The sequence below is a fragment of the Podarcis erhardii genome (assembly GCF_964252035.2).
Source record: "Podarcis erhardii genome assembly, chromosome: 7".
Taxonomy (NCBI): Eukaryota; Metazoa; Chordata; class Lepidosauria; order Squamata; family Lacertidae; genus Podarcis; species Podarcis erhardii.
In genome coordinates this window covers 56,391,808-56,408,268 of record NC_138511.1, presented here as the reverse complement: position 1 = coordinate 56,408,268, position 16,461 = coordinate 56,391,808, and the positions used below count along the sequence as shown (strand labels likewise).

Genomic DNA, 16,461 nt, shown 5'->3' with positions numbered 1-16,461 from the left:
TTGAACCCTGATCTCCCAGGTCTAGTCCCACACCATGCAGCCACAGCAGTTGCTAGTGTAACCATGGCTTGGAGAAAGTGGATAAAGAAAACATCTCTTTCCCTCTTTCATGACACTAGAGACAACCAGCAAAGCTGAATGTTGGAAAATGTAGACAAAACTGTAATGCTTCATGCAGCACATGGGTAAACTATGGAACTCGCTCCCTCAGGAGGCAGTGATGGCCACAGACTTGAATGGCTTTAAAGGCGGATTGGACAAATTCATGGAGGATGAGGCTATCAGTGGCTTCTAGCCACAGTGGCTATTCTCTGCCTCCACTGTCAGAAGACGTAATGCTTCTGAATATCAGTCGCTGGAAACTGCAGGAGGGGAGAGTGCACTTGGATTTCCATAGGCATCTGGGTGGCCACTGTAAGAACAGGATGTTCAACTAGATGAGCTATTGGCCTGATCCAGCAGGCTCTTCTTATGTTATTTTCTTATGTTATTATGTACTGTTCTCCAAGTGGGCCACAGCAAGTAAGCTTAAGTGCAGTTCAGAGGGTGCAAAGTCTTCTCACCAGGACAGATATTTCACAGCTGGCTCCCTCATCACTCAACCATAGGAGCCTGGTGGCAAAAAGAGGGAATTACTGGAAGTGCCATGATGGTGATCCTTCCTCGCCACCCTCCCAGATGTTCCATCTGCTAATGCTGGTGTTACTGCCATTGTGATTAAAAAATACAAAAGAGACCTCACAGAGGACCACCAAAGAGACCCCATGAGATGCAGCTCAAGATGATGAGCAAAAGTGACAGCACCCAGTAAACCAACCAGAGGAGACAGAACAGCAGCCTCCCTGCAGCACATCAGGGGTCTGTTTCGTGAACTGAGTTGCACAGTCCCCATCCATTCTAAAGGAAGGTAGGAAGGAGAGAACGGTTCTGTAACTTGATCAAATAACCTGAAGGGGTCCCAGACCAAAGGTGGAGAACCTCAGGTCCAGGTTCCAAATGTGGCCCTCCACTCCTCTGTATCTGGTCCTTGAAACTCTCTTAAGCTATGCTCACCCTTCTTTGCACCCTGGCTGGACTGTGCCCTTGAGCTCTGCTGTTGCCCCTTGCTTGTCTGGATGGAGAATAGAGGCAGATGGTGCATAGAAACTAGCCCACTGTACAAAGGTACAATTTAAATATGTTGCTCCACCCCCTTTGCCTCTGAACCCACCCCCCACAGGCATGTTGCCTAGAAGGGAATGTGTCCCCTAGGCTAAAAATGTGCCCTCCATTTAGACCAATGAAGAGGCATCTCTGTGGCACAATTCAACTCATTTATTGAGATCTCTCTGGTGGGATTTTTCTCCAGAAAGAAAAAAAGTTTGGAGGACTGGAATTTGGGGATATTGCTTATCAGTGGGAGCTGGTCTATTGGGGCAAATGGGGCACTGTCCCAGTAACTGCCTCACTTCATGCAGCCTCCACCTGCCTGTCTTCTTACTTACAAACAAATTCAAGGGATGGCACTACCTATCAGCCTCCTCCTCTGTTGAACTCCCCGCTCCAGTGGGCATCAGTCACCAAAGTGGCTTGCTACAGTGCAGATGACAAAGTCCTACAAGCCCAACATTTATCAGATGCATGAAGTGTAATCAAAAACTTACAGGCTATATATGGTCACATGTTTCACCCCATTCTGACTGCAAAACTGAACTTGTAAAAAACAATATGCTCTCTATTATTCCATGTGCTTGGCTTGGTTTCCTGCTGGCAAGTTCTGATCTATCAAGCAGCCTTCTGGAAACAGTTGAAGCTTTCTCTCCCCCAACCCTCCAGCCCTGCCTCAGTCTAAGAATCTTGCTTAATAGCTAGATTTGTTTACTATGAATCACAGGGTACCTTTCCTTACTATTATGTGTATTATGGAGAATGTTTTATAAATGCCCTAATAATTATGGGTGTGGGTTTTTGTCCTGCGGTTAATGAACTCCTTGGAAATGTGCTCCAGCCTCCACCAAGCTGTCAAAAACCCTCACCGCTTTTGGAGTAAAGAACAGGCGTGGCACTCAGTAAAGCCCAGGCATGAGGAAAAAACATCACTCATTTCCAAATGGATGCTACTTTTTCTAATTCAGACTTGCTTGGAGGCTTTGAAAATCCTGTAGCAATTTTAAGGACGGCATCCATTATTCCTTCCTAGAGGAACTCGGTTGAGTGCCAATTAGTCTGGAAGTGCAACAGTCTCCCACCTCTCCCCAAAATAAGGGTGTGGGTCTTACATACTTGAGGAATCTCCTAGGTATGCAGAAGAATAGCAGATTTTAAATTAAAAGAAATATCCTCCCTGTGAAGTGTCCTGATGCCAGGAGAATTTACTATCTAACACGTGCCAATATAGGTGGATGCAGTTCATAAATTATGCAACAGGGGCTAAATTATTTAAATACAATTAATCACAAATACACCCTTTTTGAACCCCTTCTGTGATTGATACAGGATTAGATGACATGCCCCGAGATATTCAAGCACTGGCGGAGGAACAGGGGTGTGGGGGGAGCGCACCGCTTCTGGCGGCACAATCCCAGTGGGGTGCCATCGTGACTACCCCCCCCACGCTGGGTGCCATGCCCCTAGGACGCGCATCATACATTGTGCCCCTGCTGGAAGCACGTCACACCCCCGGGATGCGTGCCAGCCGCGCCCCTGCCTGCTCTCCGCCCCCCCCATCGGAGCTTGAAGTTCCGCCACTGTATTCAAGGTGTAATTTTTGAAGCACACTGATAAGAAATGAAAACTTTATGCCAAAGTCTTCCCTTACAGATAGTCAAATGCAGATTTAAGATATATTAAAGCTGCAAAATGTCTTCCTCTGGATGGTCTGGAAAATTTCTCCACCTTGTGTGCTAAACTGCCATCGATAGCCCTTTCCTCCATGATAGCCTTTTTGTCATGAATTTCTCTAATCCTCTTTTAAAGCCATCTAAGCCTCTTGTGGGAGAGAGTTCCATAGCTTAACTATGTGCTGCATTAGAAAGTCATTTCTTTTATCTGTCTAGAATCCTTCACAGTCCAGCTCACAGGAGCCAAGTCCTAAGGGCCAAGATCCCCCCCATAAAATATTTGAAGGGTCTTCCCCCCAGTTGATGGGCATTGCTATTCAAATGGGGTGTGTGTGCTGCATCTTGTGATTATTTTATTTAAGTTGGCACCCCTGGTCCAGCTTCATTAGATGTTGACAAATTCTTATTTTATGGAAGAGAAAAAACTGTTCACTATCCACTTTTTCCACACCCTGCATAATTTTATAAACTTTTGTCATGCTGGCCTTTTCATTACTGGCCTTGTCATTACTGGCCTTTTCTCCCTAAGTGAAAAAGTCCTGAACGCTGCAACAACTCTGCAATATGCTTTTTTTAAGTGAGGTGACCAGAATGGTACAATGCATTCCAAATGTGGTTGCACCATAGATTTGTATAGAAGCATGATATCAATAGTTCCTGCCCTCCCCCCCCAGTTCCTTTCCTATTGTTCCCTAGCATAAAGGTAAAGGTACCCCTGACCGTTATTGTATTTTAGTGCATTGTTGGAAGCCGCCCAGAGTGGCTGGGGAAACCCAGCCAGATGGGCAGGGTATAAATAATAAATTATTACTATTATTATGACCGTTAGCTCCAGTCGTGGATGACTCTGGGGTTGTGGTGCTCATCTTGCTCTATAGGCCGAGGGAGCCGGCGTCTGTCTGCAGACAGCTTCCGGGTCATGTGGCCAGCATGACTAAGCCGCTTCTGGCGAACCAGAGCAGTGCACGGAAACACCGTTTACCTTCCTATCGGAGCAGTACTTATTTATCTACTTGCACTTTGATGTGCTTTTGAACTGCTAGGTGGGCAGGAGCTGGGACCGAGCAACAGGAGCTCACCCCGTGGCGGGGATTCAAACCGCCCACCTTCTGATCGGCAAGCCCTAGGCTCAGTGGTTTAGATCACAACACCACCCGCATCCCTAGCATAGAACTTGCCTTTTTTATTTAATGGAGTTATTGCACTGACATGTAAGCTCACCTTTCCCCCCCAAGGAGCTCAAGAAGGCAGTGTACATGGTTCTCTCCATCATTTAATCTCCATAGCATCCCAATGTGATACATTAGACTGAGAGGCAGTAACTGGCAGAGGGACATCTTCCAAACTTCATGTCTGAGTGGGAATTTGAACCCTGGTTTCCCAGGTCTTAGTCCAGTACATAGTCCAGTACTAAGGCAGTGCTGCCACACGCTGGATCACCATCTTAATCAATGTATCCCTTACAACCCCAAGGTATCATTCCTGGTCAGGCCCATGAGCGAACAGGATATGTGAAATTGAGATTATTATGATTTTTTTTTTTTTGCCCCAAATGTACATCAGTTTATGCAATTTATTTATTTTTTACATTGAATTGCATTTGCTATTTTTCTGTCCGTTCAGCCAGCTTGGAGAGGTGCTTTCGGAGCTCTTCGCAACCCCTTTTTGTCTTAACCATCCATCAGCAAACTTCGCCATCTCGTCGGTCCACCGCGAACTCTAGATTGTTCTACCTGAATCTAGACCTCCTAACGCCAATAGTTAGGCCCCATTAGGAAGTACGACTGAGGGCCTATAGGATACATCCAGGAACACTTTTATATTGAAAGTTACTTCAAAAGTTGCCTTTGAAGGGGTGTTGGGTACAGGGAAGGATAAAAAAAAAGGTAAAAGAATCCCGAACACCTTCAACCATCCCGCCTACTTCTTTTACACAAGAAAAAAACACACGAGGCAATGTATATGATTGGCTTCTGAACCTGCTACTCCAAGCACCTAGGTCTCGGATTGACGCCTGGGGATGGCAGTCCCTGGGAACGCGATCTCCTATTGGTCATGGTAGCTGCCAATCCGATTAAAGGGGCCGCTTCAACTCTGAGGTAGCCCGAAGCCTGATTGGTTGGGTCGGGTTTCGCAATCGCCTCTCTCCCTCTCTTGCCCCCCCTCCCCGCGTTTGGAAAGAATCGAGAGAGAGAAAGAGAAAAAGCGAGTCGGGCCTGGCCGGGCTCGCGCCTCCCCCCCTCCCCGCGCAGCCCCCCGGATCGATACCTGGGCCAGGTACGGCACGAGACTGGGCGGGGCCGGGGAGAACGTCTTCCTTCCCTATGGGGCAGGAGGAAAAGGGGGCATGGGGGGGGGCAAGCATGGCGGGAAGAAGGAGACGCGAGAGGGCCCCCCTCCCCTGAGGAAGGCTTCTATCACCCTCCCCCCCCCCCGCCGCCACTTGTTGTGGGGATTTATAAACGGGGCGGAAAAGGGGTTGGGGAGGCGCCTATGGGGCAGATTGGGGGCGGTGCCAAACGCGGTTAGAGGGGTGAGAGCTCCCCCTCCCAAGGAATGTGTTTGTTTGTTTATATGTGTATATTTACTTCCCCGATATAGGGCCGACCGGAGAGCAGGGAGTTCTTACGGTGGCTCGCGAAGGCCCAGAAACGTGTGGGGTGGGGTGTGTGTGTGTGTGTGTGTGTGGTGGTGGTGGTGGTGGTAATAGTGATGTGGGGTAAAGAGGAGGGGGGTTCGTGGTGTGGAGGGGGGAGAGTTTCCCATGTTTTTCTGTATGGGGCAGGAGGGAGTGGGGAGCGGGGGCTGGAGGGTTAGGGGGGGACTTTAAGGTAGGAGCATCTGTGCCCCATAGCCGGGGCGAGAGGCGCGTGGCTTCCCCACGGAGGGGGACCCGCCGGCCGTGCCGAGGAGCGCGTGTCTGGAGCGCGTCTCTCTCTCTCTCTCTCTCTCTCTCTCTGAAGTATGATGCAACCTTCGAGCAACTCTGCCTTCGTCCCTGCTGAGATGAGGTCATGTCTTGGCACATGGGAAATCCCCCAGGGGAGGGAGGGAGCGGGAGAGAGAGCGAGAGAGTGCCTGAGTCCACCCTTCTTAGCCTGCCTAAAGGGTCTTTCTTAGGCTGCACCTTCTTTCCAGGCTCTGAGCTGCAAAGCTGCAGGCTTCCCTTAATAACCTGTTCTGTTTTTTTAGAGAAGCTCCCAGGACATTTGATTCCGAATGCAGCTGGTTTGGGCCGCTCGTTCCTTGCCCCTACTTGTGTTGAGGCGAGCCTTCTCCTTTTTTTTAAAACCCACAAGAAACAAATCCAGCTCAGGGCAAACTTAACAGAAGAGCGATCACAAGCGTTTCCCACAATTCTCTCTTCTCCACGTTTCAGTTTCCGTACACATCGGCACAAGTCTGGGCTTTGCTGTTCGTAGGTCAGCCTGTGCACCTACCTCCTCTGTGCTCTCAGGAGTTTCAGGAAATGGTAATTGTCATTTTGATAAAGAGTTGTTCAACATGTAAGGACACTGAGCATTGAGGCTAGGGCTCCTATCTGTGGCTAGATGAAGGCAAAAGTGAAAACTTTTCCCAAGTTAGGGAAAACATAAACAATAATAATTAAATTTGACATGTATTCTAGGATTATTATAACATTCTTGGTTTCAAAACTAGCTGCTTTTTCTGCCAGGGAGTCTGCAGCCAGTGATCTTTGAAATAACTTGCATTGCTAAAATCCTATGCCCAGCCTAATGCATTGCTAAAATACTGTCCCCAACCTGATATCCTCCAGACATTTTGGATTACGATTTCATTAGCTCCAGCCAGCATGGCAGTGCTAGCTGGGGATGATGGAAGTTGTAATCCAGGACATCTGGAGAGCACCAGGCTGGGGAAGTCTGCTCTGTAAAATAAAATCCATGTTGTGCATACAAGTCCTATAGATTCTGAGGGAAGTTGTGACTTTTCCCTGTATGTGTCTCAGGTCTTACACTCTTTGAAACCTCTGTGAAATCCTGCAATGTACTTTTAAATGTATTAAGATCTGCCACTCAGGATACAACATTACTTTGCCTGAGATACTACTTTTAAAATGGGGACAATTAGAAGCAAGGGTGAACACATTAAAGGACACATTGTCTTTAAGAGGGATTGCCACTTTTCCTATTCTCACTACCAGCCACACCCTCATGATAGAAAAGTTGCTGCTGTGTATAAGTATGTATTGATTTGTAAGTATGGAGCACCTGTGCTTTGGCATAGTTTACCCACCTTCTCTGGCATTTCAGTGTCACATTTCAGTGCTTTTTTTTATGTAACTTGAAACTGTAGCCAAATATTTTACCATCCCTTGATTCAAATTTGTTAGAGCTACGAAGGTCCGGGGGGGGGGGCAGCGCTAGTTTGTGGGCTGCCAGTCAGTTTTTTTCTGGGCTCACCAAGTGGTCACCACTGAAGTTTTATTTGCTACATTTATATCCTGCCTTTACTCCAAGATGCTCAGTGCAGTGTTCATAGTTCTTGGATTGTGTGCAACTAAGTTTTAGGAGTAAATCCACTGAAATATTTAGGCTCCTGGTGAAAATGTTTCTCTTCAACCAGTCGTTTGGCTGATTAACATTCTGTGGCCTTTTAAATGTGTCTGGGGGGTGTTATTGTAGAGACCTAGAAACTTCATATTTGACTTTCCAGACTTTGTTGAGCATTGAATGGTATGGCTTCTCTCCTTCGTTAGTATTGGTGCTGTTTAAGGGCTTAGAGAGCAATATTCAGTTCTCACAAAAAAATAAAAATAAAATGGAGAGCCCTGTTCCAGTGAGGCAGCCATGGTATTAGCCAGCTAGGGTTGGTGGGATGGAGCTTTTAGCAACAGGTATAGATTCTAAAGCAGCAAGAGAGGTACCTTTACCTGACTTCCATATCCTTTCTGCCATGTATCCTAATCAATATTATTATTTCTCAATAGTCTCCTGCCAACTAGAGTGAAGTATGACAGGGTGTGATACCCCAGGGAAACAGGTCTGGCTGGCCCCATTATATATGTCCTGCTATCTTGGGGAAAACATGTTTTTTGTGGGGAGGCTGACTTGAGATCATCTGCTGCTGTCGATATTTCTCTTTCTTGCATTTTATTATGTTTGGATTGTTTTTAAAAATGTATACCTCTCTTTTCTGTTATTAGACTTCAATAAGAATAAAACAAAAGGTGGCAGTAGGCATGGGATGCTCTGTGACAAACCTGAGGCTCAGGGCTTCTACTGCACTTGTGTGTCATTTGCTGGGAATTAGCTCACTTCCTATCTTCAGCATGCACAGTTTATCTCAAGTGCCATATGCTGTTCTTCATCACCCTCACAACATCATCACTGTAGATAACTGTGGCAACCATAGCTATTGAAAGATAGGGTGGATGGCTGGAGTCCTGATTAACAGCCAGGAGACTGAGAGGTGTTGAGTGGAGAGATGTGTAAGAAGGAAAAGGAATGGTTTTCTGTATATATTTATTTGTATTGATGGTTTTATTGTGTATTTCTGTAACATTTGTTGTGTTATTGGTGGACTTCTTGGGCCACAGTCATTTGAAAAGTGCCCATCAAACTAGTATCCAGAGCATATCCCCCTCCGTGAAAACTACCTTGATCACTTGCAAACCTTATGTCCAGTGCATAGCCTACACTCTACAGACTTGGTAAAAGAAATAGATGCGTCTGCATTATCTGATGCTGCAGTACACCATTAAGACTACAATGCTGAGTGGCAAAAGCAGGCTTACTATAACTGCTTGCATACCTTTTCTTTTAAATTGGTGTAAATGTTTATCTTAAATCTGTTCTTATGATACTGATGTAGGACCAGTTATGCTAGTATGTTTTTCTTGCAGACAATATCAGAAAATTGCTTTATCCTCTTGTGTGGCCATCCCAGGGGGTTTTCTCATTAGAAGATGGTTTAAGACACTCAGCATTTCTGCTTTATTCAGTTTTTCTGATTCTGTCTCTCCCCGCCTCCCTTCTTCCCATCTTTAACTTCAGTATTTTCTTTAATTTTTCAAACAAAAAACTTTAGCAGCTTGGTCTGAAAATTATGCTAAAATAAACTGTAAACGACACACCATTGAAGTATAAGTTGGATTTTTAAAAATAATGTTGCTGTAATAAGGAAATGAACTTGAAATCTGCCTTGGCTACTTCCTTGTAACAAATGGTTGTGCCTGCTTATACCTTTCTAAGAGGCTAATTTGAGCAAGAGGAAGCAAGTGTTGCAATTGTGAGTTAACAAGGTAGCTGGAAATCTGCCTCTGTGTATTTGGATCATTCTCTTGAAGAGCTTTTTCCAGAGTGTAAGGTCCAGAACTCCTCACAGCAGAATTCATTTTACAAGAAAGAAATGGCATCTCTTTTTATGTGTCTTCCTCATTACTCTGTTCAGCCTTCAGTTTCCATGGGGACAGTGCTGTGGGGAAAACTTCCAGCATAATATGACCACACCTTTTGGGTGCATCCTATTCTTTTCTTTACAATTGCAGCAAGGCAAATGAGGCTCAGTGTTCTATTCTGAAAATACCTTATCTGGCTTTGGGTATCGGGTGATGGCAGTATTGACTCTTGCTGATGTACTTAAACATCTTGGCTCTGTCATTAAACTTTATACCCAATAGGTTTCTTCACTTAAGCTGAAGGAAAGAGGCTCTTCTGTTTGTCCATCCTGACAAATTATTTTGGGAATTGGTCACTCCTTGCTTGTGTTTTTTAAGTTGTTGCCGTACAGTGCAGTTCTATGCATGTCTACTCAGTAGCAGAGCCTTTGAACTCCTAGGTAGGTGTTCGTAGGATTTCAGCCTCAGTGTTGGTCTGTTAAGCCTTCAAAGGGGTCCATATGCTGTTGGCATTGACCTTCCTATGTTTAATTTGCTTTGGCTAGATTCCTCTGTAGCCAAATTTCTCTAGGTTTCCAATATTTTATCCCTATATTACAGATTAATTATAGCATCCCTGTGTACTGAATAAAAATATCAAATGTATAACAGAATAATGGGAAAATGTTTGCATGCCAGTTGAAAACTTACAATTTCCCACAAGCCTTTTGAGATTTAATTACCTGGACAAGTTTTGGATATTTGTGCTGTAGCTGACTGGCTGTTTTTATCTCTTTTGACTTGCTGTAGATTTTGCTTTTACATTTTATGAATGTATCCTGCTCTGGCATCAGATGGGTGGTTTTTTTTTTAATACAAAAAAGGAGGTTAATTTTATCTCCCAAGGTCTAGGGCCCCTGCTCAAAGCAGTGCATCTGAAAAGAGGAAACACTTTCTAGGCTTCGGGAAGGGCTGGGCATGTGCTACATTGAGAGATTCTAGACTGGAGCTAGTGGAAGTTGTGGGCCTTTTGCAATGGCAACCTCTCTGTGTGACACCTTCCCAAAAAAAGATTTGGCCGGCTACCTCACTCATTGCATTTAGAAAGCGGGTCAGGTCCTTTCTTTTTATTTCCTTTTTTAAGGACAGCTTTTATGATTAAGTGTGTTATTGAAGCTGATTGTTGTATTTGCTATGTGTTTTATAGAGCCATGTTTGGCTAAGAGGCAAAGAGTGAATGTAATAAGGGTGTTTGGCAGCCCAGGATGCAAATACCGTATATTTCGCTCCATAAGACGCACTAGACCATAAGATGCACCTAGTTTTTGGAGGAGGAAAACAAGAAAAAAAAATCTGAATCTCAGAAGCCAGAACAGCAAGAGGGATCGCTGCGCAGTGAAAGCAGCAATCCCTCTTGCTGTTCTGGCTTCTGTGATAGCTGCGCAGCCTGTATTCGTTCCATAAGACGCACACACATTTCCCCTTGCTTTTTAGGAGGGAAAAAGTGAGTCTTATAGAGCAAAAAATATGGTAATTCATTCTATGTATTAGAGAGGAATAATTAGAAATTGCAATATTTGGATGAGATACTGAATTTCCGACTAAATATTAGGAAGGATTTTCTGACAGTAAAAGCTGCTTGACAGTGAAAAATATTCCCTTGGATGGTAGTGGACTCTCTTTCCTTGGAGGTTTTTAAGCATTGTTGGATGGCCATATGTCATGTTAAGTTGTGATTCTTGCATTGCAGGGGGGTTGGACTAGATGATTCTTGGGGTCCCTTGCAATTCTACAATTCCATGAATCTATATATTTAGGGATGCAATTCCTTGCTTACTTCCTGTTATGAAAGTGCACATTTCAGTATGGTAGTTCATAATAAAGGTTCAAGCATTAAACATATATAAAATCCAAACATTAGGTATAATTTTGAAAATAAAAAGTTCATTGTTGTCTTATCTGCAGTTGTGAAGGTTAATCACATATGCAGCTGCCCCTACATTGCTTGGAATATAAATTTCTGTACTTTAAGCTTTCATGATGCACAGGCTTTGAGACTTTCATTTGCCACTGAGGGCATGTTCTTGCCCTCTGTTGAGTGTCATGAGCCCTGGACTTCTGCCCAAACCTGGACTTGCAGAATGGTGGTGAGAATCCACACATTAGTGTGGGAATAGTCCATGGTTGGGAGGAGGATGGGGGCCTACAAAGCATTATAAATCCCATAGCAGCATAGTGCTGAACAGACAAGCCCCTGCTATCCTTTTCATAATTGCCCCTGGGAAGTGGTGGTCCAGGAGCTGCACTAGGTATATATGGAGACATTATGGAGATAGAAAAGAAAAGCCTCTGTACTCACTTACAAGTGAGTAAATATACTTGTTTGCATGACTCCTGTATTCATTTCAACCTGGAAAGATTTGAGCAAAGTGTGTCTAAAAGTAGAGCAAATGTAGAGCAAATGTTAGACAGTAAGACCAGTTGCCAAGACGGTTGTGAAATTGGAAGCTTTTTAAGACCTGGCTAGACATTTGTCCACTAGGGATGTCTTTATGATAGCTCAATACATCCAGGCATGTTGCCGGGAGGTTGCCTAAGGGTGAGGCAATAAGGCAAGTCAAATAGATGTAAAGGCCCTCAGCGAAAGGCATAGAAATAAAAACTGCATTTATTCCAGAGTCCAGACATGTTTTGACAACTGTAATTCTGAAACTACCAGTCCGTAGGAACACCATATTCTTCATTGTGTACATATACATATGTCTGCATGCCTGTCAAGAACACCAACTTATGCCCTTAAAGCAGAATAATTCAAATGCAAATTTGCTAATATCCAAAGACTTCAAGACTGTCTTGCAACATAATCTTCTGTATATCTATTCAGAAGTAAGGTTCATTGAGCAAAATAGTACTCTCATCCAAGTGTTTGATGGATTGCACAGCATTTTTTGCTTTTTCTGCTAATTCGATGGACATCTAATTGTCCGTGTATGTGTGCCGACACATACATACATAGATGAATATGAATAGTAACAGTGATCTGTTAAATTAAGAATTCTAAAGTATTGGAAAAGGAGAGAGATATCCAATAGGGCTGTGCAAAACAGTATTTGTTGCAATATCTGAAAAGTGAGTACAGAACCCTAGTCTCGAAATACATTCGGAGTAAAGAATATACAGTGGTGCCCCGCAAGACGAATGCCTCGCAAGACGGAAAACCCACTAGACGAAAGGGTTTTCCGTTTTGGAGGCGCTTCGCAAAACGAATTTCCTATGGGCTTGCTTCGCAAGACGAAAATGTCTTGCGAGTTCCTGTGGTTTTTTTTTCCTTTCCCCCCCGATCCGCTAAGCCGCTAAGAGCCGCTAAGCCGCTAATAGCGCTAATCCGCTAAGCCGTCAATGGGCTTGCTTCGCAAGACGAAAAAACCGCTAGACGAAGAGACTCGCGGAACGGATTAATTTCGTCTTGCGCGGCACCACTGTAGTATCCCTGTACTGCTGTGATCTTTTGTAGGCTGTAGTATCGGACACTCCTTCCCTCAGTAATGCAACTTCTGCTGCTGAGTACACAGCACACCAAGTACAAGCAGATCTGGCTTACTGAACACAATGCATTCCCTGGGAATCATTAGTTAGGCGAATGTCTGAATTAAGAAGTCCACAATTTCCATTATTTCTTATGGAAATATTTCTAAGGTGGGATTGGTCCAATATCTTTTCACTCCCTCTTTCCCTGACTGATGCTGACCAGCAAAACACAAATAAACAAGAAAGTTGGCTGTTTGGTTATGTGAATCTGCAAAATGTATAGCAAAGTTTGGGTGTAATTTTTTATGTGTGGATAAGTGAATTTTTCAGATAGCGAGCATTCAGATAGCAGGACCTGCATGTACAATATTCCTGTACAAGGTACAGAAGATGGGGACTTTTTTTACTATTTGATTCCCTGTTGTTGTTGTTTTAAATAAAGCTGGGAGACTTAAGTTTTCAAATAATTTAAAAAACTTAAAATAGTAGAACACTTGCTGTGCTGGAAGGTTGTTATCATCCTGGACTGTGTTCTGTTTTTAAAAGGCTGCACAACTATTTGACACCTTTGTGTGGCATAGTGCAGGAGTGCTCAGACTGAAGAATTTTTAAAATACAACACACCATCATTGTCTGTCACACTTGCACAACCACATTCCCTAGTTGAGTTGTTTGGCTGGATCAGGCTACAAGTCCATCTAGTTCAGCATCTTGATTCTGGGAAGCAGGACAGTAGCCCTTCTGCATTCTTAACCCCTAGCAATTAGTATTCAAAAACACAGTGCCTTTGAAGCACCTGGTCTAGTAGCCATTGATAGGCTTGGCCTCTGTTTCATTTGTCCTTTTAAAGGCATCTTAGCTAGTCGCCAAAGCAGCATGGCTGGCAGTTTTGCCTGTAATGCCAGAATTTTTTATAACACTGGATGTGCATTGGAATTCACAACTGGGTTACAGTTCGAACAGTGGCATGTATTTGATAAACATTAAAGTTCTTGAGCTACTGCATGTTGAACTTGGGTCACAAGTCTAACAAAGTTGAAGATTTTTGGTAGAGGGTGTAGCCTGTGCAACTTTCCTACACAAGAAACAGGGCTGTTCAGGACCCACTTCAGAAAACTCATTCTTCATTTATTTTTTATCAGATCTGTTTTTGTTTCCATTTGAACTGGTTTGTTTGGGTTTTTTGAATGAGGAATACCCCCCCATTTGCTTTATTTAAGGTGAAATTTGATGATAAAGGGTTCCAGGGGGCATCACATATCCCTAAGTTGATTTTTGTAAAAAAAAATAAAAATCAAGATCAAGGCATTGAGGTTGGCTCATGGTTGGTGATTGGCATACTGGAGTGGGAAAGGATGCGACTTATTTGCATGAAGAATCCCCTATGTGTTTTTTCTATGCAGTCTTCTAATGCAGATGACAAAGACAATTCTATGGGTGTGCCATTGGAAATTTCCCAACACTTTCTTTTTCATTCTAGGTTTAACTTGTGATTGATCCACGTGAAGATTTAAGAAACATCCTGGCAATCTAGAACACCTTACTTTCTCTAATAAATCATACTGTGGGTTTAAAGAAGAGCCTGTCCAAATGAGCAAGACATCACAGCAGAACACAACTGCAGAAAGCAACGGAGTAAGTGTCATCTACACCCAAGCACAAGCGAGTGGGTTGCAGCAGGTTCCTCAGTTGGTGCCTATTAGTCCTGGAGGTGGAGGCAAAGCTACGCCTCCCAGTAAGCAGGGCAAGAAGAATTCCACAATTGATAGAAACAGTGATGAGTACCGCCAGCGCAGGGAGCGCAACAACATGGCGGTGAAAAAGAGTCGTTTGAAAAGCAAGCAGAAGGCCCAGGATACTCTGCAGAGGGTCAACCAGCTCAAAGAGGAGAATGAACGCTTGGAGGCTAAAATCAAGCTCCTGACAAAGGAACTGAGCGTACTCAAAGACTTGTTTCTTGAACACGCTCACAACTTCACAGACAGTGTGCAACCTCTTGGCACAGAAAGCACTGCCACAAATTCAGATGGCTCTGGACAATAGGTGCCCTTTCTCAGCTCATAGGCAGAACAGTATGGACACAGCCCTCCTTACACAAGTCAGGTGCAGCAGCAGAGAAACTTCTCTAAACTTTGTAACATCTGTCATTTTGTGGCTTGTTCTGTTTTTCTAAATAGTAGGCTTAACACTGAAAGGTTGTTTCAAGTAAACTGCAAACTGTTTATTACTAAGTATTTGTTTTTCATTAAGTGTTAATGTATTTTCTGCTCTGGCATTTTTGACTAATTGAAATGATAAAAATGAACAAACACCCCAAAAATTTACATCAGTAAACATTGGCCCGCAGTACTTGGGCAACTATAATTAAATGATTAGTTGTTTAATGTATTCTGAGTGGTTTAAATTGTGCTGATTAATTGGGCTGCAGTTCTTAAATATTTTTAGTATAACAACTTTCAGAAATCGTTTGAAATGGCAGGTGACACATAAGGGTCATCCCCTCTCCTGCACTCCACTTTTGCAGGAAGGAAGCCTCTTTCTGAGGTGGTGCCTGCTACGACCCTTAACAGTCATAATCTGAAGTATGGACAATCTAAAGAGTGTTGATATGCAGAATCACAGAGATTTACAACTGTTATTAAGTTGTGATTTGTGATTAAATCAACACAGGTTTTTTTCAGCAGGGTCACTGAAACAATCAAATACCCAGTATAGAGATTGACTATTTTAAAATGATTGGTGCAAAAGCTGGTTTAAAGCATATTTATTTCTTCATTGCTTATTTTTTTGTGGTGTGAGGTTCACTGAAGCAACCTGTTTTTGATTGTCAGGGTGGGATGTTTCAAACATGTAGCATAAAGCCTTGCTGGATACAGCTCCCATAGTCTTATGGGTTATGTTCAGTAACAGTGCCTCAGAAACAGTAAGGCTTGCTAAGGCTCAGATGACGAGCACATTTTGTAGGCTTGTCAGGCATTATTAGTCTGTGGTCTGAATGCAGGTCCAAGCCTCTCCCTAACATTGCCACCAACAGTGGGAGTGAAGTAGCATTGCCTAGCTGCAAGCTGATCACCATTTTAATTGCCTACAATGCCCTGACAGTGACAGCCTTTCTGGCATTGTGAGAAATCTTGTCCCTCCATATACGTCTTTGGCTGAGAGGACCAGAGCAGTTGTCAGCATTGATGAGGCCAAGGTAGCTGGTAGTGCCAGTGGGCTTGAAGAGTTCTAATGTCAGCCCTAGGAGTGGATTTCAAGATCACTCTCTTCACTGTGTGTAGAAGGGAATGACTTCACAGGGAAATGGTGTATATTTAAATATGGATTACCCTGTCTGAGGTTTGCAGCTGATGACAATGTAGGAACTTGGGGCCTGACAAGTATTGTGGCTCACAGCCCCTTTTGTGACAAATGGCAATGAATGGTAAGTGCAGGAGACTGGTTTGTGATAAAGGGTTGTGCAGAAGGAGGGCCATTCAAAAACTAAATGAGATGGGCATTTCAAACCCCCTGACCTCCTTTATCCAGGGACTTCTACATCCTAATACTCGAACTGCACTGCTGTCAAGATGCAAGGGAGCTTTATACTAATTAACTGGGGCTGAAAGAAACATGAAGCACTGGCCTTTGATACAAGGTTAGTTGACCTGGCTGTTCACTGCCCTGTGACCCAAATTAGTTGGTTATTCTGCAGCCAGGACTTTTTCAAAAAACAAGCCTTGTAACAGGGTCCACAAAATTAATTCCTTGCTTATTGGCATTCCTTTGAGGGTG

The 16,461-nt window shown here is 43.8% G+C and overlaps 1 protein-coding gene across 1 annotated transcript; it reads left to right on the top strand.

The window, feature by feature from the left end:
- The first annotated feature begins 4,973 nt into the window (after positions 1-4,973).
- CEBPG (CCAAT enhancer binding protein gamma) lies at positions 4,974-14,918 on the top strand. Its single transcript, XM_081872216.1, has 2 exons — positions 4,974-5,096; positions 14,168-14,918. Exon 2 carries the CDS (start codon positions 14,278-14,280, stop codon positions 14,728-14,730), a length of 453 nt encoding a protein of 150 aa, XP_081728342.1. The 5' UTR covers positions 4,974-5,096; positions 14,168-14,277; the 3' UTR covers positions 14,731-14,918.
- The last annotated feature ends 1,543 nt before the right edge of the window (positions 14,919-16,461 follow it).